Genomic DNA, 26,417 nt, shown 5'->3' with positions numbered 1-26,417 from the left:
TCCAGGTAGTGTTTTGTTTTCTCTGCTGGCCCTTCAGCCAGGACTATGACGTCCTCCGATGCCCACATCTTCTGTGGATATTATTCATGAGCTTGTCTTCCCTCGGTTGGGGTTGGGCCCTGCAGCCCTTTCAAGCTGAGTTAGCCTCAGTTTGGTTCTTGGTGGCAGATTCTCTCCACCTCCCCAGCAACTCCAGCCCGAACCGCAGGGGTGCCAACCCCGTACCAAGGTGACAGTTTTCTCCCTGAGTCCCTGTGGGGAGTCCTGGGCCCCAGGCATGGTTAGCTGACTGCAGAAGTGGGAATTGGGGAACTAAACCACAAGGGCTGATGCCCAACCTCCCAGCCCCTGTCATTTTTACAGGGATGTGGCTGTGCTCCTGGTTCGTGTGGGATGGCCTGAAAGATTTTTCTACCCAGAGCCCAAAAGGGAGATTGGGACAAGCGTCTCGAAGCAGATGAATGGCATGCTCAGTGGGGGTGCTTCATTCAAGGGAGTTTAGTGAAGGGACCACTGGAACGACAGGAAGAGTTAAGGGAAACCAGGAGGGAGTGTTGAAGCATGTCAGGATGACAATGGCAGGGAGTCCCCACAGTCCTTAGGTGGGAGGAGAGGGTCAGGTTCTGGGAGCTTGATAGCTCCCAGCTGAGCTGTGGAGGAGGACCACCTAAGTGCAGGTGTGGTCCTTGGTCATGAAAAAAGCCAAAACTGCACCATGCCGCCTGGCAGGGAGGGAGGCAGCCCCTAGCCCTTCTTCTCTTCTCCAGGGTCCCTCTGGGGCTCCCCACTGGCCAGTGCTGGGTGGGTGGGAAAAGCATATTGATGTAATCCTCAGGTGGGTCTCCAGGGTGCAGAGCAGAGCGGAGAAAAGGAAGGAGTAGAGTGGGTGTGTAGGGGCAAACAGAACCTCCAGAGCCCAACAAGGAAGGCTGAACATGCACATCTCCCAGCATCCCTCTCCTTCCCTCTTCCTTCCCTCTCCCCTCCATCCCCCTAGGATGGACCAGGAGGCACATACATCCTTGGTAAATCCTAATACACCGTGTACCTATGGGGAGCCCCCTGGCCTGGGTGTCCTGGGTGTCCTGGGCTTGGCTTCTGCTATGTGAAGAGGGAAAGGAAAATGTGAAAAACATCCCTTCCTTAGAAAATTGCCTTTGTTGCAAAGTATTTGTCTTCCTGGCAAATCCAATTTCAAATGCCAAGAATTTCAATATGAATCCTTTTGTGTGGGAGTCTTTTGCTCCTCTGCCTCACCTCAGACAGGTGGATGCCTTAGACCAGCTAGGAAAATATTCTTGCAGAACCAAAAGAGAAGATAGCACATTAATATTCTTTTAAAAGATTGATTTATTTTAGAGAGCACAGTGGAGGGGAGGGGGACGGTGGCATGGGGAGAGGGAGAAAGAGTCCCAAGCAGACTCTGCACTGAGCGTGGAGCTGGACACGGGACTCGATCTCAGGATGCAAGGTCACGACCTGAGCAGAAACCAGTAGACCGCTTAACTGACTGCACCACCCAGGTGCCCCAACACGGTAATATTTTGTAAAACGATTACCCCCAGTTTCACCAATATGCTACTGTGGTTTGTATGGAAATAGAAGACATTTAGGAAATTTTCATATGTCTTATCTGATGTAACATATTTAATTTTAACAACAGTTCCACAAGGTATCAGTTTAACAGATGAGAGATCAAGTGTATTCCGCCGTTAGTGGCAAACCCACAGATAGGTAGGAGCCCAGATCTCCTGCCTCCCAGACCAAAGGGGCATAGTTTGCACATCGGGAAAGGGAACCAAATTCGTGAAGTTGCGTGCATGCATAGTGTACTGGTGTCTGCCAAAAATATTGTCTCCGGAGTGATTTCTGCCCACTAATAATTGCTTTTATGAAAACTATGTTTTTAATCTCCTTGAGTACCTGCTTCCCTAGGGACTAGGTCATGTTATATTGATTGTGCTGTCCTCTCACGTTCTTGTCTCTCACTTGGTGTCTCTTACTGGTGGCTTCTATTCTCCCTCCCCATCCTGACTGACTTTCACTGGTGAATCCCATCTTTCTTCAACTCCTCTTTCATCTGCTCCTTGATTCTGGAATTATCCTCTGACCCCATGGTTGGATGACTGCTTCCCTAACCCAGTGAGTGGAGCATATTCCGCTGAACACAGCAGGCTGTGTTTTCATTTTGTTTGGGTTTATACGGTCCCCCCGGGCTGAGCTGTGTGACTCAGAGAACACTCATCAGAAGAGGCTGATGCAGGGAAATTGAGGCATTAAATAGGAAAAGAAGATGGGGAAGTGGCATTTCATTTCAAGAATAAGAATGAAGAAGGTAACTGGTCCAGTTAGACCTCATCTCACCAGCAGCCTGGCCTCCAAGCAGATTTCCTGAATGGCTGCTTTCTGGAAGTGAGACTTTGCAAAGATCCGTGATGTTGCCTTGGAGGGGCACATGCGGTGGCGCATCAGAGCCCCAGGTCAGCACAGGATATCTCACCTCGTAAGCTTTACGTTGTTTTCCCCTGAAAATAAGTTAACCTCCTGGATCTGGGTCTCTGCCTTTCCCTAAATTCATTAGAAGTTTCCCAACTCACTTGTTACCAACTAAAATAGATTCTGAATTATTGTTTTGTCCTAGAATATAAGAAGGTGCTAAAGATGTTTGATATCGTCTTAAGTAGCTGCCCACGTCCTCTCACACTGTCAAGAGAGGGGAAGATGGAGAATTTGCATACCAGCTAGGTTTAAGCAATATTTGTTCAGTTCCTGAGCCCAGCTGAGTTAGGGAGCCAGAGTACCTTAGAGCTTCCTCCCGTGGTTGGGGGCAGCCTACCTTCTGTGACCATCTCTTAAATCTGTGCTTGGACACATGAAAAAGTGCTCCTCATCACTTGTCATCAGGGAAATACAAATCAAAACCACAGTGGGAAAAATTAGAAAGACAAACCATAAGAGACCCCTAACTCTGGGAAACCAACAAAGGTTTACAGAAGGGGAAGAGGGCCGGGAGATGGGGTGACTGGGTGACGGGCACTGAAGGGGGCACTTGATGGGATGAGCGCTGGGTGTTATACTATATGTGGGCCAATTGAGTTTAAATAAAATATTTTTAGAAATCGATGCAACATTATTGTCCTGAGTCTACAGGTAGTCTCACAGGTTGCTGATGTCTGCATAAAACTGACGCAATCTTTCTGAGCGAAAATTAGGCAGTAGTTTTCAAAAATGTTCTTACCCCTTGACTCTGTGATGGAGTGTATAGGAAATCATTAAGATTTTGCTTGATGGTTTGTTTGGCAAGGCGATGTTTGCTGTGGCTTCCCAGGAAATGGGGTAAATTATCAATCACACACGAGACAAAGTACTGTGTGACCATCAAAAATATATCAACGTGGCTGTGTTTTTAGACATAAGGGATGTTCACGATGCCCTATTGAATACATCAGATTCACAACAGTAAGTGCACATAAGTATATACAAGAGAACGTATACGTTTGCATAGAAGAAATAACCAGAAAGGACGGACCAAAATGATACTTGTTTCTGGGCAGTGCGATTAACAGTAATTGTAGTCCATGACGGATAATTTTATTTTTCTATCTTCTGCAATGAAGAGGCATTACTCGTGGAAAAGAAAATTATCTTAGCATCGAAACTGGCCTCCAGAGTAGAGAGATGGGACAAGGTGCTGCTGAACTTGGATCAGCGAGGCCAGCAGGGTGCCGCGCTCACTGATGTGGCCGGTGTATCAGTGGGTGCTGATGGCCCGTCGTTGCTCCAGAATAAGGATGTGCGTGTGAGGGACTCAAAAGTGGGGCCAGCCTGAGAAGCACTTTGCAGATTGGTTCATCTCCTTGCTCTCTTTACCTCGAATGTCCTGACACTGTAGGCTAATTGCTTACCTTTAATGTTGACTTTATAGAAAAATCTTTTTTTTTTTTTTATGATAGTCACACAGAGAGAGAGAGAGAGAGAGAGAGAGAGGCAGAGACACAGGCTCCATGCACCGGGAGCCCGACGTGGGATTCGATCCCGGGTCTCCAGGATCGCGCCCTGGGCCAAAGGCAGGCGCCAAGCCGCTGCGCCACCCAGGGATCCCGAAAAATCTATTTTTAATTGTCTTATCCCATAATATACACAGAGAAAAGAATATTTACCAAATAAAAGGTAGAAGAAATACTCAGATGCAGAAATTCAGAATCCCAGAAGTGGAGCATGACCATCAGATCCTGGGGAGGCGCCCGCTGCCATCTGCACCCAGCCCGCCTCAGAGAAGAAAACACGGTCCTGGATCATTTTGATCACAGTCTTGCTTTTCTTTATGATTTTATTTGTAGACAATATTTTAGTTAGTTTTGTCTGTTTGGGGTTATACCTTATGATTCTTCTGCAACTTGTGCTTTTCACTCTGAATCTTATTGGTGAGTTCCGTCCCCGGAGCGTGTGGGGTCGTTCACTCCCTGCACGTGGTCGGGTGCTGGGAGGAGGGGGTGCCCAGGGGGCTTCTGTGCATCCTCCTGGTCCTGGGCTTCGGCTGCCATGAGAGTTCTTGCTGGTGACCTCGGTGCCGATTTATACATAGGTGTGGACGGGCTGGATGGAAGGGGGTGTGCACCCCACAGATCACAGTAGCTTATTTTCCAAGTTACTCGTCTCTCTTTAGGATTCTTGCCAGCAGCGTATGAGAGTTTCCATCCTCCACGTACTCATCAAATTTGATAATGTCAGCCTTTGGACTTTTTACTAATCCAGTGGGTGTGAGATGATTTAATTTGTGTTTCCCAGAACATTGGAGAGCCTGAGCATATTTTCTTGGGTTTGTTAACCATTTGCGATTTCTTCCTACAGCAAATTCTGTTTTGGGTCTATTGGGTTATTTCTGTGCTTTATTTTTTTTTTTAAGATTTTATTTATTTATTCATGATGGGGGGCGGGGCAGAGACACAGGCAGAGGGAGAAGCAGGCTCCATGCAGGGAGCCCGACATGGGACTCGATCCCGGGACTCCGGGATCATGCCCTGGGCCGAAGGCAGGTGCTGAACCACTGAGCCACCCAGGGATCCCCCTATTTCTGTGCTTTAAACTGGACTAAGAATTATTTTTTATTCTGGTAACTTGTCCTTTGCTAGTTATACACATGGGAGATATATTGCTTCTTCTAATTAGTAGCATGTCTTTTAATTTTCCAGTGGGTTTAATGAAAAGACATCTGTAATTTTATTCACCTTACTTTTTTCATGATATGCCTTTTTTTGGTGTCTTGTTTAAGAAGTCCATTCCGACCTAGTGATTCATAAATCCTGTTGTCTTCCTTTTTTTTTTTTTTTAAGATGTTATTTATTTATCCATGAGAGACCCAGAGGGAGAGGCAGAGATACAGGCAGAGGGAGAAGCGGGCTCCCTGCGGGGATCCCCATGGGGGACCCGATCCCAGGACCCCAGGGTCACGACCCGAGCTGAAGGCAGACACTCAACCACTAAGCCACCCGGGCGTCCCAATCTTATTGTCTTCTAAAAAGTTTGTAATTTAATCTTTGTGAATCGTGTGAAGGTGTCCAATCTTAATTTTTCTACATGGAGGGCTGTTTGCTCCAGGACAGCTTACTAAGAGACCTTCCTTTCCCCATGGATGTGTAGATGCCAGCTCTGTCATAAGTCGTGTCCTACAGGAAGCTTCCACGTATGTGGAGGCCTGTTTGCTGGATCCTCCAGAGAACATAGGTGTTTGAGTTCTCCAGATGTCAAGGAGCTCTCTTAGAGAGCATCTTTTTTTTTTTTTTTCTTTGACCAAAAGCCATTTTTCTCACTGGGCCACAGTGATGTCCTCGAGCACCGGGCACTTCCCTTGTTCCCTCCGCCAGAATCAGCCTGCACTGATTCCTTACGGCTGCTGCTGCCCCAGGTTTCGCATCCACATTCTGTCCACATCCGAAGTGGGAAGGTTGACGATGCTGTGCCATCTCCGGGTCCTCGTGGACCACCCAAGTAGTGTGCACTCGGGTTGCCAGCTCCCACGCAGTCTCCCTCGGGAGTAGGGACTCAGGGAGGCCCTTGCGGCTGCGCATTCAATAGCTGAGGCTGCTTTGCTTGCCCCCCGGATCCCCATGGGGAGCGACGCTCTTGATTTTCTGTTCTCCTTGCTCTCAGGGTGCAGCCCCGTGGGGATGAGGGTTTATGGGAATGTGGGTTTATGTACAAGTCCCCCACCTTAAACCCTTCTCCTTGGGTGGCCCGAGGCTTTGTCCTCTGCACCCCAGGGGCCAGTGAGCGCCAAAGCAGGAAGTCATCTGGGTGGCAAATGCGGAACCCATGAGAGCTTCTTTGGTTTGCACCTCTGGCTTCCCACTTGGACTTAGTTCTTGGGCTTCTTAATATTCCTTACTTGCTTGGCAGCTAATCACAAATTTAGATAGTCGGGGTTGGGGATCCCTGGGTGGCTCAGCGGTTAAGTGTCTGCCTTTGGCCCAGGGTGTGATCCTGGGGTCCTGGGATGGAGTCCCACACTGGGCTCGCTGCAGGAAGCCTGCTTCTCCCCCTGCCTGTGTCTCTGCCTCTCTCTCTCTTTCTGTGTTTCTCATGAATAAATAAATAAAATCTTAAAAAAAAAAAAAAAGAAAAAAGAAAGTTGGGGGTTTTTTTCCTGGAATTTTTAATTATTTTTTATTTTTTAAAGATCCCATTCATTTGTGTGTGTGAGAAAGAGAGAGAAAGAGAGAGCACACACAGGGGTAGGGGAGCCAGAGAGGGAGAAGCAGACTCCGCGCTGAGCAGGGAGCCCAACGCGGGGCTCCATCCTAGGAGCCTGAGACCATGACCTGAGCCACAGGGAGACGCCTAACTGACTGAGCCACCCCAGTGTCCCAGGAGATTTTAGCTGTTTTTGAGCAGGAAGGTCGGGCTGGTTCTCCAGACTGTGGAAACAGGAGTCGGCTAATTTTTTTTAATTGCATTATGTTTTATCAATCTTGTCTAAAGGTTTGTTGGAGACCGAACCATTGCAAGGACGAGATGAAGACACGGTAGCCAGTGCTGACTTCTCTAGCATGCTGTCCGAGGAGGAAAGAGAAGAGTTAAAGGCAGAATTAGTTCAGGTATGTTTAGTCGTCTTACTGTTGTTCTGTGTCTCTCAGGATCTGAGGAGTTCATGTGAGTTTTATGTGAGTCCCATGGTACAATTATGTTATCTTTCCTGCATTTATTTATTGAGGAAGTGCCAGTGGGGGTGGAAGGGGCAGAGGGAGAGAGAGAATATTAAGCAGGCTCCATACCCAGCCCAAAGCTCCACAGGGGGCTCGATCTCATGACCTTGAGATCATGACCTGAGCTGAAATCAAGAGCCAACACTTAACTGACTGGGCCACCACCGTGTTGTCTTTCATTTAATAAAATTTAATAAATGATATATTGTAAGGTGATTCATTTTTTTTCTAGGGTGTTTTTGTACTGCTAGTTGTCCATTACCCACTGGTTAGAGTAAAAAAAAAAGGATAGTAATGTTGCTTAAGCAACAGTGGCAAGTAGCTGTAAATATGCACCTCTTATTCTTTTTTATTTTAAGATTTTATTTATTTATTCATGACAGAGAGAGAGAGGCAGAGACACAGGCAGAGGGAGAAGCAGGCTCCATGCAGGGAGCCCGATGCGGGACTCGATCCCAAGACCCCGGGATCACGCCCTGAGCCAAAGGCAGACGCTCAACTGCTGAGCCACCCAGGTGTCCCTGCACCTCTTACTGTTTTTAATTTCACAGTATTATGGGAACAGTACTCACTCACAGAGCTGATGAATTCCTCCAAGACCTTGGTATAGGTACCGGTGCAAGCTGCTATTTAAGAGCAGTTCTTGCTTTAGGTCAGCAACTTAGCTCAACAAATACTTTGAAGTGGTTTATTTTTTGTAATGAAAAAAAAAATCAATCATAGAAGCAACTGGATTTCTTACATTGCATGCTCATCTGCAGAAGAATCCAGCACTGGGGGGCCGCAAAGAAAGTTGTGAGGAATTCAGGTTTCCTTAGATCTTGTGTCGTCGCTTCAGGCATCCGGACTTAGAGGTGGGGAGGATGCCTGGCCCACCAGGAATACAGTTGCTAAAGCCATTTGTTGGCAGCACCCACTAAGCCTTAAATACTTCTCTAAGGAACAGTTATGTTGTAGGAGGAAAGCACTGGATAAAGGGAGCTTTTCAAATAGGGTAAGCAGTAGGGCCAGAGAGAGGAGGCCCATATCCCTCCCCATTCTGCATCCCTGCATCCGAGGGCACAGAGCTCCTGGTCTGGCTGGAAGCAAGTTTCTGGGCTCGATCGCAGGCTGAGGATACAGCTTTGAGCATCACCGTATCCTCACCCCGCTTTGTCTGCTCCAGACTCCTCGAGCTCTCATGTTCCAGTGGTGTTTGTTTATGATGATATTAAAGACTTCTCAGGTGTCCTCGCAAAGCACACCCGAAAATAACTGCATTGTGAAATGCAAGAGCAGCTTGTTCTCCTGGTACAGCAGAAATGATTTCAGTAAGCGAAGGGCCTCCAGGCAGGTAGCCTGGTCCTTTGGCTGGCTGGGCCTGCGGCCGCTGATCTAGAACCACCCAGTGTACTTCCAGTTGGCCACACTTGCCGGCACACGCGGGCCGAAGTCAGCGGCAACGGACAGCGTCCTAGCTCCGTGTTTTCATAAGGCCCGGAATTCTGGTTCATGCCGTGTGTTCACGTCAGTTGTGGTGTCTGAAGTTACACTCTGCTCAGTGGTGTGAGCTCGCCGATTCTAAGCTAACATTTAATTCCTACACTGTTACAGTCTGAGTTTAAGTTCTGTACTTAAACCTCTGTAGCAGGCCAACCTTTATAAAATGCCTTCGGTTTTCTGGGTTCTGGGACTGCTGGGGTCTGCATGCACATGCACGCACACACATATATATTTAAATTACAAATTTTTATATTTTTATTTATTTTTAATATTTATTTATTCATGAGAGACACAGAGAGAGAGAGGCGGAGCCACAGGCAGAGGGAGAAGCAGGTTCCCTGCAGGGAGCCGGATGCGGGACTCGATCCCAGGACCCTGGGATCATGCCTTGAGTCAAAGATGCTCAGCCACTGAGCCACTCAGGCATCCCCACACCTCTGTTTTCTGTGTGCGTTCTTTATTTTCTAAACATTCAACAGTGAGCACACGCATTACGTTTCTAGTCAAGAAAAAGTGAGCCTTGGTTTTAAGTGGATGCCTCTGTGATACAAAAAACCCAATGGTGCTTCCAGAAATTCCTGTCTGGTTTGGCCGCATTACTGAGCTTCCAGCACCTCTCACTACTAGGACTCTTCAGCCTGACTTCTGAAAATAACACAGACCCCGTTCCTATGTTCGAGCTACCAGGATGCATGTTCTCATCCTTTAGGATGCTTCCTGTCTCTTATTTCTGGGCTGCTCAGAGATGAAGAAGTACCGCATAGTGTTGCCAGGGTGGCATCGTGACTTCCAGAGGCACGAGGGCACAGCTGTGCGCCCCCAGGCCCAGTCCATCGCACGGGAAGTGTATCTGATGTTTTTTCTCTGCATGTATCCACCGCTTCTCCATCCACTTCGGTCCACTTCTGCATATTAATGCTCATCCTTTCCTTGAGTTGGCTTTCCCTGCCCTCCAGCAAATGCACGCTGCAGCTGCTGTGTGCGTGTGCCTGCGTGCCTCCACGAGCGTGCACACACACACACACACACGTTCACACACATGTGCATGCACACTCATACTCATATACCCGCTCCAAACCAGGTTCTTTCCAGATCATATACACATTCAGACACGCTTGGATGCTAGTGTTTCATTACAACAAGGACACAGAGAGCAATCTTGGCACTCCCACAAGTGGCCCTCCAGAGACCAGAGCCATCTGTTGGATGGCCAGCTCCCCTGCCTCAGCTCTCCACAGACATCCTTCCTGGGCCCCTGGTCGCAAGCAACTGCCCTCTGTGCCTGAGGGAAGATCCTACTGGATCCATTGGCCACTTGGGCAACAGGACACCTCACAGGCCAGCCTGTTAGACTGGCTTGGAGGCAGGCAGTCGTGATGGCCATGACCCCAAAGTGAGAGGTCTGCATCCAGACCTCTCTGACTCCTTTGCTTACAAGAGGCCTCAGGGCATGCCAGGGATCCAGTCTCCTCTTCAGTGTCCTCCGAGTCCCCCACCGGCTCGTGCCTATGCTGGATTCCTCCCCACTGCTTTATCCTGCACTGTTTTGTTGTTCAATTCCCGTGAGGTGGTCCTTATACTTGGAGCAAACTCACAACTCCACTCGTACACACAGCCCAAGTATTGTCGTGTGCTACCAAGTGTTAGCAAGAGGAAGATCTGTCCTTGTGTTGGAACCATAAAGTAAGCCAGTATTGCCCAAAAGGCTACATCTTAGATGGACTCTGTGTCGTGAAAGAGGAATATGTTAACACAATTTAATCTTTTATGATTATGGTCATGCAATATGTGTGTTTTTAAGTTTCTTCGTTGTGAGGCCAATATCTCCTCTGATCTGGTGCAGTGGTCTGTGTATAGAATGTATGCAATTAAGGTTTATAATTAACTTGAATTATTTTATATGTTAAAGAAATATTTACTTTTTTTTAAGTTTATTTATTTATTTTTTTTAGCAACCTCTGTACCCCACATGGGGCTCAAACCCATGACTCCAAGATTAAGAGTCACATGTTCTATCAACTGACGCGACCAGGTCCTCCAAAATATTTACATTTTTAAATACTGGAAGTTGAATATGCATTCTTACACACCTTACCAGTATATAAAGAAATAATATTTTGTTTCAGCTGTTTGTTCTCATTAGCTCCTGACATCACCTCATCATGACCTGAGCCAAAGGCAGATGCTTAGCCAACTGAGCCACCAGGCGTCCCTGCAATTTGGCTGGGCTTTTGAAAAGGATGAAATGCTAGCATTAGCACTGTAAATTTATGATTATATAACCATCAAACACTGCCAACATCCTCTAGATAAAATGACTCAAGAAAAATAAGCATTAATAGGAGTTGGAAAAATACCAGGCAATATTATTAAGTAGGCAAAGCCTCTTTTCAGGCTCCCTTCATCCTTCTTTGGGTTCGTCTCCCTTCCTGTGGTGTGAAGTGCCCCCAGGAAGAACACACAGTTCCCTCAAGCCACCTGTCTCATAGACTGATAGAGAAGTGCCTTAGGCTCTTGGTCTTTCTCTCCTAGTTCCTTCTTCCAAGGCCTTCTTTCTTTCTGGACTGAATCGAGAACAACTGAAGTGTTAATAATCAGCAATGTCTTGCTGTAATACGCTTCTGTGTTAGAGCCCTCCAGAGAAGCAGAACCAATAGGGTATATGTGTATGGAAAGAGATTTGTTACAAGGAATTGGCTGATGTGATGGTGGAGGCTGACAATCACCAGATCTATAGTCAGCAAGCTGGAGAACCAGGGGACCTGATGGTGTGGCTCCAGTCTGAAGGCCAGCAGGTTCAAGGCCTAAGAACAGCTGATGGTACAGTTTAAATATGAAGGAAGAAGAAAAACAATGTCCCAACTCAAATACAGTCAGACAAGAAGAGTCCCTATGAACCGAAGGAGGGTCAGCCTTTGTCTTCTATTTAGGACTTCAGTCCACTCACTTTGGGAAGACAATCTGCCCTACCCAGTCTTCCAATTCTTCCAATTCAATTGATAATCTTATGCAGAAACACCCTCATGGGCACACGCAGCATGATATTTGGCCAGATGTCGGGGCATCCCACAGCCAAGTCAAGTTGACACATACAAATAATCACTGCCCTCTCTCAAGGAGTATCTGGATTTTAATCTTAGTTCTTAGGAGTCTCAGCCAGAGGCATGATTACCCAGGAGAGGAAGCTGGCATTGAAGTAGTGTGTGCAAGAGACCAAATAGTCTTACTACTAAGCATCATACTGATGATTTAATAGTTTATGAAAGTATTTCTTTATCCGGATAGAAGTAAGATTTTTTTAAATGTAATCTAGCATAAAATAGGAAGATAAATTTTCAATCTTCTAACGTAAATTTCATTTTGAAGGTAATTCATTAGCTAATTCAGGTTAAGTCATATGCTTTTGCATTTTTTATTGAGGTATAAAATTAACTGTTTTAAGATAAAATTAACTGTTTTAAAGTGAACCATTCAGCGGCATTTGTTAAACTTACAATGTGGTGTAACTACCACCTCTAGTTCCAAACTATTTTTAACACCCCAAAAAGAAACCCCATACTCCTTGTGCAGTTGCTTCCTATTTTCCCCTCTGCATTCTGTATCTCTGCATTTACTGTTCTGTATATTTTGTGTGATAGATGGCCTTTTGTGTTTGGCTTCTTTCATGTAGCCTATGTTTTTGAGATTCTTCTGTGTTGTAGCGTGTCTCAATACTTCAGTCCTTTCCATGGCTGAATAATTCTCCTTTTTGGTGTATACTGCAATAGTTTATCTCTTCATCCTTTGATGGGTATTTCAGCTATTTTCACATCTGTGAATGGTGCTGTTATGAACATGTGTCTATGTGTATGTGTTTATATCCTTTGAGGAATATACCTGGGAGTGGAATTGTTGGGTCATATGGTAATTCTTTGTTTAACTTTTTAAGAAACTACCGGACGGTTTTCCACAGTGGCTGAGCCATTTTACATTCCTACCAGCAGCATATAAGGGTTCCAGTTTTGCTACATCCTCACCAACACTTGTCATGTGCCTGTTAATTCATATTTAAATAGCCAAGTCTAAATATGTAGTCTTGGGTGTAAATATTTGTCATACAAGGAGATCTTCTAGGGAGTCAAGAAACCAAAGAACCGGACTATTAGTTTATAATAAAGAAATGATTAATTTAAAATTAAGGGAGAAAGGATATATTCAATACTTTAGTTAATGACTTACCTGCACTCCACCTCATCCCAACAGGAATTTGATGTGGCTTACGGAGGTACTTACAGTATTGGCTTTCCATACCTCCTGCACCAGAGTATCTGGGAGCGCTTGTTGAATAATGTAGATAGCCTGACCCTACAACATTGAAGATACCAGAATCTTTGGGCATTAAAAGGGGCATATATCTGGAATCTGCATTTTAATATGCCCTATGAGTGACATTTATGTAAACTGAAATTGAGAACCATTGGTGTAACTAGGCCAAAAAAATCTCATTAGTCAAATGAAGGGTGGACTCTCACCATGAGCATCATTTAAAATATTTGTGATTAAAGACTTTGCCGTGAGGCAGAACTGTCTGTCTGCTCTGTGGAAAGAGATATGTGGTTCTCATTTTCATTCTTGCAAGCTAATATAATTTAAGATTATGTGTTTTTTTCAATTTCTGGATTTGCTTACAGATTTTTTTTAGCATATATTTAGATTGCCGGTAATTATACTGAAAGCTTCAAGAAGTGTGGGTCTCAACATTTCATTGAAATGATAAGAATTTCATTAAAGAACCTGAGAATAGACCCACCTGAGTAACTGAGTTCATGTTTCCATCATTAGAAGTCTGTTCCTTATAAATGCTTTTTAATCTATGCTTCCGTATTTAAAATATTAGGTGTGGGACTTCATTGTTCTTTCTTTAGGTTGGTGTTTGGTAAACTGGTCACTTCAGTGTTTCTACCTATCACTTTTTTGGGATCAAGGATTTCATTAGAAAACTCTGAGTCCCTTATTCACCTCCCTCAAATAACTAATGAATCTCCTACTGCTTCCCCCAATTTTGAATAAATTTCTAGGGTCCCCTAGATATGAGGTTGAGAGTATCAAGATGTGTAAGCCTCTTTCCTCTTCTCTACATCTGTAATTTCTTTCTGCCAGTTAAAAATTGTCCGATTATTTTTATTACATAGTGAAAACTGTAGTCATAACCAAGTCGTTAAAAAATCCAAGACTCTCAATAATTTCAGTCACTCAATACATACTATTTATGCAAAAGATAGCAGAAAAGGTCTTTTCTACAGAATTAAAAGGCTGACATGAAGCATGACATCTTCTACAGAAAGAGAGCCAGAGATGCAACCTTGAGAAATACTAGGCCACAGATTAAACACAAAAGGACACATTGATAAAGATGAAAAAGTGGAATGTGACATGGTTGCCAAAAGAATAGAGGGTTTAAAATAACGTGCGTTCTCATTTAATGGGGAGAGTAAAAGCACGACCCCCTTTGGTGGTCCCTGAGTAGACTCCTCTCGCAGCAATGAGTATATGTCTGCATACCGAAGACCCGCGCATCAAGAAAGGATGGAACGCTCTTGACTTAACATGTTCACCGAATGTGTAATTCATTTTAGAAAAGTTTCTGTGAAGCATTAGAAAACTGTCCCATAAACATAAAAAAATGAATAATGCTAGATTACTAGGACATTTGCTGATATTGAAAACTCCAAGAGATAGTTCTTTTCTACCATCCTGTTTAAGATGCTTCTGACTCCGAATTTTGCCCATTTTGCTTAAGTGATCATTTGTGTCTCTGATGCTTCACAACGCTATTTCGATCTGTCCACCAGTGGGGTAAAATCTTCCTTGCACGAGTAAAAAGGCTAATATGTGCAAAGGTACTTGTCTTTCTTGAGATGCTTTTCCAACAGCTATGTCTCTGCTGACCCAAGGAACACATTTGCATGATGACTGATGGTGTTAGTGTAAATGTGGTTTGTGGTCAGAAGTAGAGCGATATTTTGAATGTAAATGAGACACAGCTGCTAGTTTTTAAAAATAAGAAATCTAGTAAGAATGTCAGGTTTTTTATGACCTCTATGCTTGTGGGATACTAAGGAAGTACTAGGAGTTCTCTTCTGGCTTCACAAAGTCACAGTCATTTATACTTTTCAGAAAACAATGATGTAAAACCTTAAGTAAAATTTAATGATGTAAAAACTTATTACCAGGGCAGTACATTATAAAATCTGACAATAAAAAAAAATGTGACAATTGGAATCGAAAACTTTGTGGAGTTTCAGATTGATTTTCACAGGTTAGAGTAGCACTCTCTAAAATCTGGGCGTTTTACTGAACGGCTTTGTTAAAAATTATATTGCAAGAGCAGTTTTTTTTGTGTATGACTTATTTTATAACTGTCAGTTTGTACCTTTTGACCTTCTTCACCCATTTCACCCACCATCACCCCCACTCCTTACCTCTGGTGACCACCGATCTCTTCCCTGTATCTATGAGCTTCTTTTCATTTGCTTTGGGTTATTTTTTTTTTTTTGATTCCACATATAAATGTGGTATGTGGACCTAGAGAGAGGACCTACAAAGAGGACTTAGGAAACTTTTGGAGGTGATGGATACGTTCGCTTTCTTGATTGCGGTGATAACTTCACAAGACACACGTGTCAAAACTCTCAGACTATACTCTTTAAATGTGGACAGTTTATGGAAATCCATTACATGTCAATAATTATTAAAAAGAAACAAATCACATTCTTACATATGTCCTGTCCCCCCTCGTCCCTCCCTTCCTGAAGTATTAGCTTGGCCAAACCGTGGTGTCTGGCCTGTCTGTGCCTACAGCACTGCAGCTATTGTGAATGTGTGATTGGCAAACAATAAACACACAGTACTGACTAGTGGCACTTGAAGTTGCTTATGGGAGAAAGGAAACAGTACAAAATCAATATTTTTTGTTCAAAAATTATATCTAAGTGCAAATTTTATTTAAAAAAAAAAAAAAACACTTGGGAGGGTGCCTGGGAGGCCCAGTTGGTTTAGCAGATGACTCTTGTTCTCAGCTCAGGTCTCGATCTCAGGGTTGTGAGTCCAAGCCCTGCTTTTTTTTTTTTTTTTTTTTTTTTAACGTTTGGAAGATTAGAAGCCAAAAAAATTTAAGTGGTGGCTATTTCCTAGTGGATTGTAGGTAATTATTCTTATTTATATTTTGCTGTATGAATGAGTTTTTTTTAAGGAGCAGTGATTACTTTTACAATAATTAAAACTAAAAAAAAAACTAGTTTCTATTTTAAAATGTCAGACTGTCATCTCTATGGGATGCGTTTGCTATAGGCAGGCATGGGCCTGGTAATACAGGGGTGCAGGGGGTTGCTGTGGAGCACCGAGAGTTTTTCAGGTGTATGTTTCAGTAGGTCTCACATCTTTCCACACCATGTTCTTTCCCACCTGTAGCTAGAAGACGAAATTACAACGTTACGGCAAGTTTTATCAGCGAAAGAAAGGCATCTGGTGGAGATAAAACAAAAACTCGGCATGAACCTGATGAATGAATTAAAACAGAACTTCAGCAAAAGCTGGCATGACATGCAGACCACTACCGCGTAAGTATATCAGTAGAATTTTTTTAAAAATCACTTAGCCTGCTGTCTCTCACCTCTTCTGTTTTTTTCCCCTATGAGGCTGATTCGGTACTTGTGACTAGGAAAAATATTTTCTCTAGAAGGAAAATAAATACGAATAATCATTAAATATGTTGTATGATGCAGACTCTACGAAGTAGCTTCCTGAAATTAAATTGTTCACCAGTCGGCTTTTAATGGGTTTGGGTTTTTTTCTCTGTATTGTATATTTTCAAACATTTGTTAAATATATGTCTTTTCTTTGTGTTTTCTCATGCAATTCTAAAGGGACAGGTGCTTTTTCCTCATGTTACTTGGCATTCACTATTCACTACAGATTTTCAGTTTCTAAAATGAATGGTTGGCAGTTGTAGTACAGACTTGTTTGTCCCTTACTTCGAAAAGAAGAGCTTGGGGGCAGCCCGCGTGGCTCAGCGGTTTAGCGCCGCCTTCATCCCAGGGCGTGATCCCAGAGACCCCGGATTGAGTCCCGCCTCAGGCCCCCTGCATGGAGCCTGCTTCTCCCTCTGCCTCTCTCTCTCTGTCTCTCATGAATAAATAAATAAAATCTTTAAAAAAATAAAAAAGAAGAAGAAGACCTTATACTTTAGGGATGTGCTTTTCATCCCTTCTACTCTAGGGAATATTTAGAGCTGGGGTAAGGCCATGTGAAATGATAGAAAAATATGTGTGTGTGTGTGTGTGTGTGTGTGTGTGTGTGTGTAATGCTCTCTGTCCCTGGTTCTTGATACTGAGTCTCTAAATCCTTTGGCATTTCCAGGGTGGTAGCAGTATCCTTTGTTCTAATGAGGTGATTCTTAATGGCTCTGGGATGGGGGCGCTGGTCACCAGCAAGACCATTCCATGATTAGAAGCTTGGACTTGCAGCTGTCTGCCCTGTCCTCCAGAGGGGGGGAGAGGGTGCTAGAAATGGAGTTAATGACTGGTCAGACCTATATGATGAAGCCTCCATAAAAATCCCCCAAAACGTGGTGTCCAGAGAGCTTCTGGGTTGAGGAACCCATGAAGGTGCTGGGAGAGGGTGCACCAGGAGAGAGCATGGAAGCCCCACAGCCCTCCCCACATGCCTTGCCCTGTATCCTCTGGGGTCTGTATCCTCTGTCATATGCTTTCCTAATAAACCAGTCATCTAGTAAGTCAACCGTTTCTCCTGAGTTCCGTAAGCTGCTCTAGCAAATCAGTAAAACTTGAGAAGGACATCACGGGAACCTCCGATTTATTACCCCCTGGTCAGAAGCACCCAGCTGACACATATTGGCATCTGAAGTAGGATGGGGGGGGTTAGTCTTGTAGGATTGAGCCTTTAACCTGTAGGATCTGACCCTGTCTCAGGAAGGCAGTGTCTTAAGTGCTAGGACACCCAGCTGGTGTCACAGAATTGCCTGGTGAGGGAAAACCCATGCCTCTGGTGTCGGCCGCGTTGTGAGTGCGGTGGTTGGCCTGGGAGCAGAGGAGACACCGGAAGAGGGAGTTTTTCCTGCTCACACCCCCAGAAATGTTTTTGGCTTTCCCGTTATCTTTTGGTCTGATATCAGGCAAAGTTACAGAGTAACTTCGGGTGTTCTACAATCATACTTTTATTGGATTACTTTTTAAATTACGTGAGATATTCAGCTTCAGCTATTGTGGTGCTTTTCCGATGATTTAGGATATTTTGCACGTCAGATGTTCTTGTATCAAAGGGAAGAAGGTGCCCACATCATGATGTAATCTTTCTTGTTTTTTTGTGAGGCGGGGGGAGGGGGGGGAGGGGCTGCTGGAGAAAGTTCCTATCTTGGCCTTAACATCCGCCCCCAGTTGTTAGCTCTGTGTTTTGCATTTTCTTCCCTGCCATGAATCCGTCGGATGGTAAAGATACTACATTCCCCGTATTTTAGTGGAAATCAACTTTTCTCCTTGCGGGTCCTTGTGTCCCCGACGCAGATAGGCTGGGCGGTCAGCGTGAGTGCCAGTGATGGACAGCAGTGACTCAGGTTTGCCGGGGGCCGGCTTTGCCTGCTGGTTCCTGGAAACTAAGACCTAAGACCTTCCGTGAAGGTGTCCTTCGTTTTGGGAGTTCCATCTAGAAGGAACGTGACGTCTCCCCGTTCTGCTTCCCTTGGCTTCCGTGCAAAGGAGAATGTCCTTTTCCCCTGTCACAGCCTGGTAGTCCCGTCTGCTCCTGTGCTAACCCGGGGGCCCATCCAGACGACATCAGAGCACGGCCAGGGCAGGGCAGGATGAGCCAGGAAGCCCATCACGTGGTCTCTGGAGGCAAATGAGCCTTCCCGGGCCCGAGGGTGACAAGTATAGGAGGAGGTGACAAGGGACCACACAGTGTTATCAACGTAGTAGAGCGCAGCAGTCTGTGAACGACCTCCCATAATGGACAGCTGGATTTTAGGCACTAAATTAAAGGAGCCTCCCTGTCAGTGTTGGCTTCCACCTTGGCCCTTGGGTGGCTTCTGTTGAGTTGACGGCCCTGACAGGGTGAGGCCCAGCGAGCTCCTGCACCCTGGCCCCCGGCGCCTCCTGTCGCACTGATCTGAGCTTCCTCCTGGGTGCAGGCCAGGCGGGGTCCCGTGCGTGGCCTCCCTGAGCTCGCTGCGGGGGTGTGGGCGGACCAGAGGGCAGGCCGACCCCCAAGGCTCTAGCTGCTGAAGGGAGGGAGGGCAGAGGGCACGTCAGGCCTGCCTGAGGCCCCAGGGGACAGGGTGGGGAGCCACTCACAGTCCTCCGGACACATGGAATCAGTGAAGAGGGAGGGTGGCCAGCCTCCTCTCCTCATGTCGTCTCTGGTTTTCTTATGTTTGAAAAACAAGTTGGTTTTCTAGTCAGAAGGTGTAGTGAGTGTCAAGCCTTTTTTGTTTTGTTTTGTTTTTTTAAAGATTTAATGTATTTATTCATGAGAAACACAGAGAGGCTGAGACCCAGGCAGAGGGAGAAGCAGGCCCCATGCAGGGAGCCCAACGTGGGACTCGATCCCCAGACCCCGAGGTCACGCCCTGAGCTGAAGACTCAACCGCTGAGCCCCCAGGGGCCCCAGGAGCCCCAGGGGCCAGTTTTTTGTCAAATGAACAGATTATTCCCCAGGGTTATGGGGCGGACAGACTAGTCAGGAACACCGTTGGGTTTTTGTCTTCGTGGATTTTGCCAGTGGTCCCGGGGAGCGCGCTCCATGGCGAGTGTGAGGTCGGAGGTGAAGGACAAGCCAGTGGCCTGTGGGGGGGTGGGGGGGCGCCCCTGGCCATGGCCCCAGGGGGGTGTCCTGCGGAGCTCCGAAGGCCGAGTGGGAGCTGCATAAGCCCCCCGCGGGGGGCACCCTGTGGTGCCAGGGAGAGGAGGCCCCCGGGGCCTCGGGGTTTCTGTTAACAGAGTCACCGACTCCTGTGCGCGACAAGGCCGTCCCAAGGGTCGTGCGGTCTCTACGAGTCATGATGACCCAGCGGCTCGCGGGGCCCTCGGCTGCGGGTTTCCCCCGGTGCACGGAGCTGCCACCTCCGGAGCCCTCGAAAGGGAAATGAGGGCAGCCCGGGGGGCTCAGACGGGGAATGGGCCTCCTGCGCTGCCCAGGCCCCACCGTAGTGAGGGACAGCGAGGGGACGGGCCTGGAGGCCTGGGGTTCCCCACAGTTGGGGGGTGGCAGACGAGGGTTGCCGAGGGATCAGGCGGGAGCAGCTGGTGGCGCCTGCCTGGGACGGGCCAGTTGGGACTGTCTCCAGCGGTGGGCCCGTAGCATCGAGGCCGAGCCTGGGGCCTGGACCCAGTTGCTTGGATCGAAGTCCTGGGTCCCCGGCGTAGGTGAGGGGAGATGGGATTGGTGTCTGTCTCACGGGTAGTGAGGGCTCCGTGAGTTCGTACTTGGTTAGGAGGCAGAGCGGTGTCTGACACTTCGTAGGCCTGTTGGCTATTCTAGAAAACGAATGTGGTGGGTAGACCCAAGAGCTGCGCTTTGGGTTTGTGTGTCAAGAGGGCAACTTGGAGGAGGAGGAAGAGCCAGGGATGAAAATGGACGTGGGGAGTCATCTGCATGCTGATGTCACTGAAAGCTCCAGGGCTAGCCTTCCTCAGAGAGTATTTAGTAAGTGGACCTCTCGCTCTTTTAGGAATGATGTGAACCGTCCTTTGTAAGGAAAAATAAGTCCTTCAGAGGGAGGCACAGGTGTATCAGTAACATAACTTCAGGGGCGCACCTTTCCCCGCCCTCTTGGTGGCCACTGAGAGAGGAGGGAAGCCTTACTCCCATGGTGGTGGTGGTGGGTCTTGGTTGCAGGATCTGTTTTCCCCCTTGAAGTCACCAAATCCCTGCTGTTTGGGCCCCGGTACCCGTTCCAGGACAACTACACCTCACAGGATGAAAATTTTGCTGTGAGGGAATGAGGAGCTGGGTGGGGTTCCGTTGGGTAGAATTAAATTTCAAAGCACTAAAAAGAATTTCAGCTGTCAGAGGATTGAAGGTGATTCCCAGAGGCAGTACTTTGCATACTGATTAAGCAATCATGACCTATTTAGTTTGATTTATACTGAAAAGAAAAATCTATGATATGTTAATGAAGGATCTTGGCATATCTTAGCCTGTGGTAGGATTCAAGTAGAAATAGGACTGTGTGAGTAGAAATAATTACACAGCATACCGAAATTACCTCTTTATGGAAAAATACAGTAGCAGGTCAAAAGATTATCTGTTTTCTGGTGTTTGTTGTCGCCATTGTTTTTGTCATACTTTTGTATTGCTTTGATTTGAAAGCAGCTAAGAACATACACTAAAAATTCCTACCACCTCCTTTTTTTGTTGTTGTTTTTGGGGGGTTTTGTTGTTGTTTGTTCTCTGCTGCTCTGTGTGTGTGTGTGTGTGTGTTGTCTTTAGGCTTTAAAGAAGCATGGGGAGGTGGGTGACTTCGGGGTGTTAGAGGTAGGGAGGCCACAGGAAGAGAAATGGAATCTCTTCTGTAGGGCGAAGGAGTAGGAATTCAGAAATGCAACATTCCCATGGGCGATTCAAACTGATAGGCTTCACTGTAATAAGTGGTCAGCCTCTGCGAACCCAGGTCATTCCTCGACTAATAACCTCCCCCCCCCACACACACACCCCGAGCTGTACCATAGACCACATGGTAGGTCTGCCAAGGGGAGAAGGTTTTGGAAAGGAATTTAAACCACTGCATCCCTTTGGAGCTATTAATAACTTCATCCTGTATAAAGAAGAGTAAAATGCTGCATTAAACAAAATGCACACGCCTTGAAAATTGAAGTTTCACTTATGATTATTTACCCTTTGATTTTTTTGTGCTCCTGTGACTTCTAAACCATTCTAGTCAGTCATGATTGTTACCTCCTTTTACTAGAAGCCTGTTGCAGCACCGTTGAGTTTGGAAGTACCAGTGAAGATTAAAGACCTAATTTCAAAAGACGCACATAGTCCATCTCTCAGGCAGCTGCTTATTCTGCTTACCTTTTGGCTTTCATCTTACCACACAAGGCAGGAAATAGACTCTTCTTTTCCAGGTTCAAGTCGTAAATCTGTTTTGGTAACATGTGCCGGGAACCTTCAGAAGAAAATAAGCCCAAATACTTGTGTATCTTTGGTGAGATGCTGCAGGGGCACCTGTTATAAAATAACCATCTTTCTAAAGTCCCTTAGCAGAAAATGGATTTGTGCTATAAAACATCTGCTCGTAAAAAGACTTTGAATTTTTAATTTTTCTGTGTAAAAAAAGTTGCTTTAAGTCGAAACATCCTAGAAGATGTGCTTTCTCCTTTTGATTATTAACACTGCTTTCAAATCAGTAAGTCATGACAAGATGAGCTACATGAAAAGTCAATAGAATGCCTTTTATTTGGCTTGCAGAGAACCTAACCCCTTATTCCCAAAGATTCCCTTGTCAGTGTGCCAGCCATATAGTTAACCTGTCCTGGCCCTTGAGTGGTATCCGTTCCTTAAAGAAGATGTGGCTTAGGGGTGCCTGGGTGGTGCAGTCAGATAAGCATCCAGTCCTTGGTCTCTGCTCTGGCCCTGACCTCAAGGTCATGAGATCGAGCCCCACATTGGGCTCTGCACTCAGCAGGGCGTCTGCTTGAGATTCCCCTTTTCCCTCTGCCCTTCCTGCTTGTTCTCTCAATCCCTCTCTCTCTCAAATAAATAAATTATTAAAAAAAAGGAAAAAAAGAAAAAGATGCGGCATATGTACACATATCATTCAGGCATGACCAGGAAGGGAATCCTGCCTTTGAACAGCGTGGACAAACCTTGAGGGCATTATGCTAAGTGAGAGAAGTCATACAGAGAAGAACAGATACTGTGTGGTATCGCTCATAAGTGGAATCTTAGAAAAAAAATGTTTTTTAGAAAGTCAAATTCTTAGAAGCAGAGAGTGGAAGGGTGGCTGCTAGGGGCAATGCACGGGGACCATAGGCGAAGGTTGAAGGTCAGTCAATGCAAACTTCCAGTTATAAGATGAATGAAGGTCCGAGGATCGAATGTATAGAGGGTGGCTCTAGTTGATACCTGTGTTGTATAATTGAAGTTTGCAAAGAGAGTAGCACTTAAATGTTCTCACCAAAGTATATATAAGAATGTGTGAAGTGATGGGTGTGTTAATTAACTAAGTGGGAGGAATCCTTCCACAATGTATGCATATGGCAAATCATCACAATGTACACTTTAAATATCTTACAATTTTGTCATTCATACCTCAGTAAAGCTGGGGAAAAAAAAGAAGAAGAAGAAGAAGAAGAAATAAAAAAAAAAAAAAACCCAGACTATCCATTCCAGCCAATCTCTGGAAAGTAAAGCCTAGGTTCTCATTGACTTTCATTGAAATGTAGGAAGTTTACTTAGGCCCTAAATAAAAAAATCTCCCAGTAAGAAGTCTTCAGTGAATTCATGCATATAAAATAATAAGTGTGAGCTACTATTAGTTAGCACAGTTAACACTTTTGCCAGAAAAAGGTTCAGCCCTGAACCAGATTCCGGCCTTCTTGGGAACTGCAGATGCCCAGAAAAGCCGACATTTGCTGGACTTGCCTGTGAGCCCACCAGGACAGATTCCTTCCCTCGCCGCCCAGTTCCGTGGTGCTCCTGCAGAGTCCTCTTGCCTCTACACCTGTAGCTGGACTCGGGCAACCGGCCTGGACTCTTGTTTCCTTCTTCTGGCCTCCTGTGGCTCTTGCTCTGGCATATTCAGGCCCCGGGGACCCACGGATGATGAATGAGATGCAGCCCCTGCCTTCAGGAAGTTTGGGCAGGTCACAGAGACAGACTCGAAAACCATAATTGCCACTGAATGAAAAATGTGTCTGGGAAGAGCTGTGCAGAGCGGGTCACAGGAACACAGAGGCGAGGCACACAGGGCCGACTCCTTGGAGCATCTTGTCCCATTGTTCCACCTCCCCCTGTGCAGTGGAAGCCACCTGAGGGTGCCGTAGCACTTTGACTTTTATTTAAGGAGAATGTGTTAGCCTCCTGTTTCATCAATTATGTAACTTGGGCAATGGTGTAACTTTGCATTTAGCTTAAAAGAAGAGACATCATCGAAAATGCTAAATACGGTTTCCATTTAAGTGACAGGGTTGTCAGGTCCATCAGAAGGTGGGTGTCTAAGTTGTTTTTCGTTATTTGAATATTATCCAATGTAATTTTATATGATAGGCTTGAAAAAAAGTTTTAAGTATTAGTACAGACCGTGTGGCAAATTCCATGGCACAATGAAGGGAGTAAGATGGAAATACAGTGACATCCTTTAGGGTCTTCAGTGGCCCGACTGGAGGGTCTTTCTTCACGACGTGGGCGCCCAGTCTCTAGACAGGGATGGTGGATAGTTCCTCGTTCAGTTTGCAGATCGAGCCCAATGAGTACGTCGCATAAGATTACACGGTCTGTGCAGTACCCGACTCCGGAGGGCCCTTCCCTTACTCCGGGATGTGAGTGGTGCTTCTTAGAGCTTTTAAGTGCTCTGAGCCCAGTGGCCTGTTTTCTCATCGGATCCCCGGTTACTTTGTTCTGGCAAACCCACTTCTTCACACATAACCCTTTCTCATCACCCACCCCTCTCAATCTCTTTCCCTCGATGATTGGTCTGTAGTGTTCGTAGGGTGGCTAGTAGTGGTTTTTGAGAAACGTGGTAGTCTAGGAGGGAGAGATGTAAAAATGGGGGAACAGAGGTGCATCTTAGAGATCTTAAAACGCAGTCCTATCACTTTTCTCGGCAAATACTCAAGCGAGAGACAGCTGACCTAACTCCCCTTCAGATGTCTGCCATCATCTCCAAGGCAAGGAGTCCCAGCCCTGTCTTTGTCTTGAAAGAGTCACACAGTTCTCCTGGGCCTCAGCCCCATCATCTGCAGTATGAAGAAATTGGACTCTAGCGCCTTTCCGATTTAACATGACGTAATTCTCAGAAATAAAGAGTCACCAGGCCTATAAATCTCTCTCTGACGCTCCTTTGAGCTCTCCGTAGGGTTGAATTCACACTTGGAAATTTCACGCAGGCGTAGAGTTGGCGTTTTTCACGGTGAGGCCTTACTGACACTAATACTTGACCAGAGTAGCCAGATGCCTGTGTGTACCCACCACACACGGTGCTAGAGGGGTGTGTTCAAGCATAAAGTAGCCAGCGCTTCCCCCTTTACCATAGGTGCTTCTCCCTGCCCAGCTGTTTTTGAATTAAGCTGTCGAACTCGGAATGTGCTATGCCCACAAGGGTTCAAAAGTACCTCATGTCAAAATTCACAACACTCTCAAATATATGAAGTTAAACTACGGGGAACGGTTCACAAAAGAAATTAAATATTTACTCTAATTGCAAGAAATTCCTTTAGAAATGCGAAAGCCACACAAGAAGGATTTCTCTGATTAATAGCAGGTCCCAGCCTCATGCAAAGGTCACAGATATTGCAGGGTCCTTTCTTTCTTTCTTTCTTTCTTTCTTTCTTTCTTTCTTTCTTTCTTTCTTTCTTTCTTTCTTCTTTCTTTCTTTTTTCCCTTCCCTTGAGCCGCCTTTCAGGCCAAACAGAGTCAACTCTGGGTGGATGCTCAGTGCACTGTCTCCCCTCTCTTTTCCGTGGTTCCGTTTTCTACCCACATTCCCCCACCCCCTCCAGAGCTCACCTGGATTTTGCCGACACCCGCTTGGCCACGGCACGGCTCCAGGCATCTCTGGCCCTGGTAGACAGCAGAGGGTGGCTTTCACAATCTTACTAGGGGCGCAGGCTTTGGTCTTTTTAATTTTTCAAAGTGGGGGGATTGCAATACAACAAAACCCTTTTCTAGCCAGATTTGATGGGGGTCGAGTGACAGCAGCTAGAGCAGAGGTCTTAAGGCCGGTGGGGGCTGAGTATGTCTGTGGACTGGCGAGGAGGTCTGGGTGGCCGGAGCAGGATGAGCAAGTGGGAGGGAGACACAAGAGAAGGGCAAGAGGACCAGCCTGTGTGAGATCATCGTGAGGCCTGTCGTATGGACTTGGACTTTGACTCTGAGTCCTCAAGGAGTCAGTCTAGTGGGAACATAGGCCTATGAACGGACAATGGCAGTATACTGTATTCCTAGAACTGTTTTGAAAAAAGTCACTAAGCTAAGATCATGTGCCCTTCGTAGTCCCAGCCATAAATATTAGAAAAACAAGCTAAATACTAGTTATACTTGGCCCTTTTCTGGTAAATTTTACCCACTTGACCAGTAAAAGCTGAATCTTCACATTGAAATATACATTTTCTAGTTTCCGTGTTACCTTCGATGGCTAAACTCTTTCCTTGCCAGTGTCTCTTCGTAGAATTAAAACACTTCTTTAAGAATAATTGTGCTCAAACAAACAAACAAAAAAAGAATAACTGTGCTCTCAGAGCACTGCTGCTTGTGATTGCACATCTCATCTGCACATCGGATCTGCATGTCACACTTGCGTGTGAATATCTTTCCTCACCAATTCAGATTTAATGGTCCGACTTTCCCACTGATGAGCAGCAGCCAACCCATCATCCCCAGACAATGAATAGAACCAGTAACTTCTGTGGATCGTCTTCTTCCTAAATCTGTTTAGAAGAGGAATTTTCAAAGTAAGGAGGGAGAAGGATGGCAAACGCTCTGTGGGTGATCATGACGTACAAACCGTGTTTCTATTGT

At 45.8% G+C, this 26,417-nt stretch overlaps 1 protein-coding gene across 10 annotated transcripts in view; it reads left to right on the top strand.

The window, feature by feature from the left end:
- TPD52L1 (TPD52 like 1) overlaps positions 1–26,417 on the top strand; it is a 97,475-nt gene that overhangs the window by 57,064 nt on the left and 13,994 nt on the right. For all 10 annotated transcript variants that reach the window (XM_072765045.1, XM_072765037.1, XM_072765002.1 and 7 more), the window contains exons 2-3: positions 6,979–7,094; positions 16,134–16,282. In XM_072765045.1, the coding sequence (XP_072621146.1) occupies positions 6,979–7,094; positions 16,134–16,282 (265 nt within the window). The remainder of the gene's footprint in view (positions 1–6,978; positions 7,095–16,133; positions 16,283–26,417) is intronic.

Source organism: Vulpes vulpes, chromosome 1 (assembly GCF_048418805.1).
Source record: "Vulpes vulpes isolate BD-2025 chromosome 1, VulVul3, whole genome shotgun sequence".
Classification (NCBI taxonomy): Eukaryota; Metazoa; Chordata; class Mammalia; order Carnivora; family Canidae; genus Vulpes; species Vulpes vulpes.
This window is presented reverse-complemented; position numbering and strand designations above follow the sequence as displayed.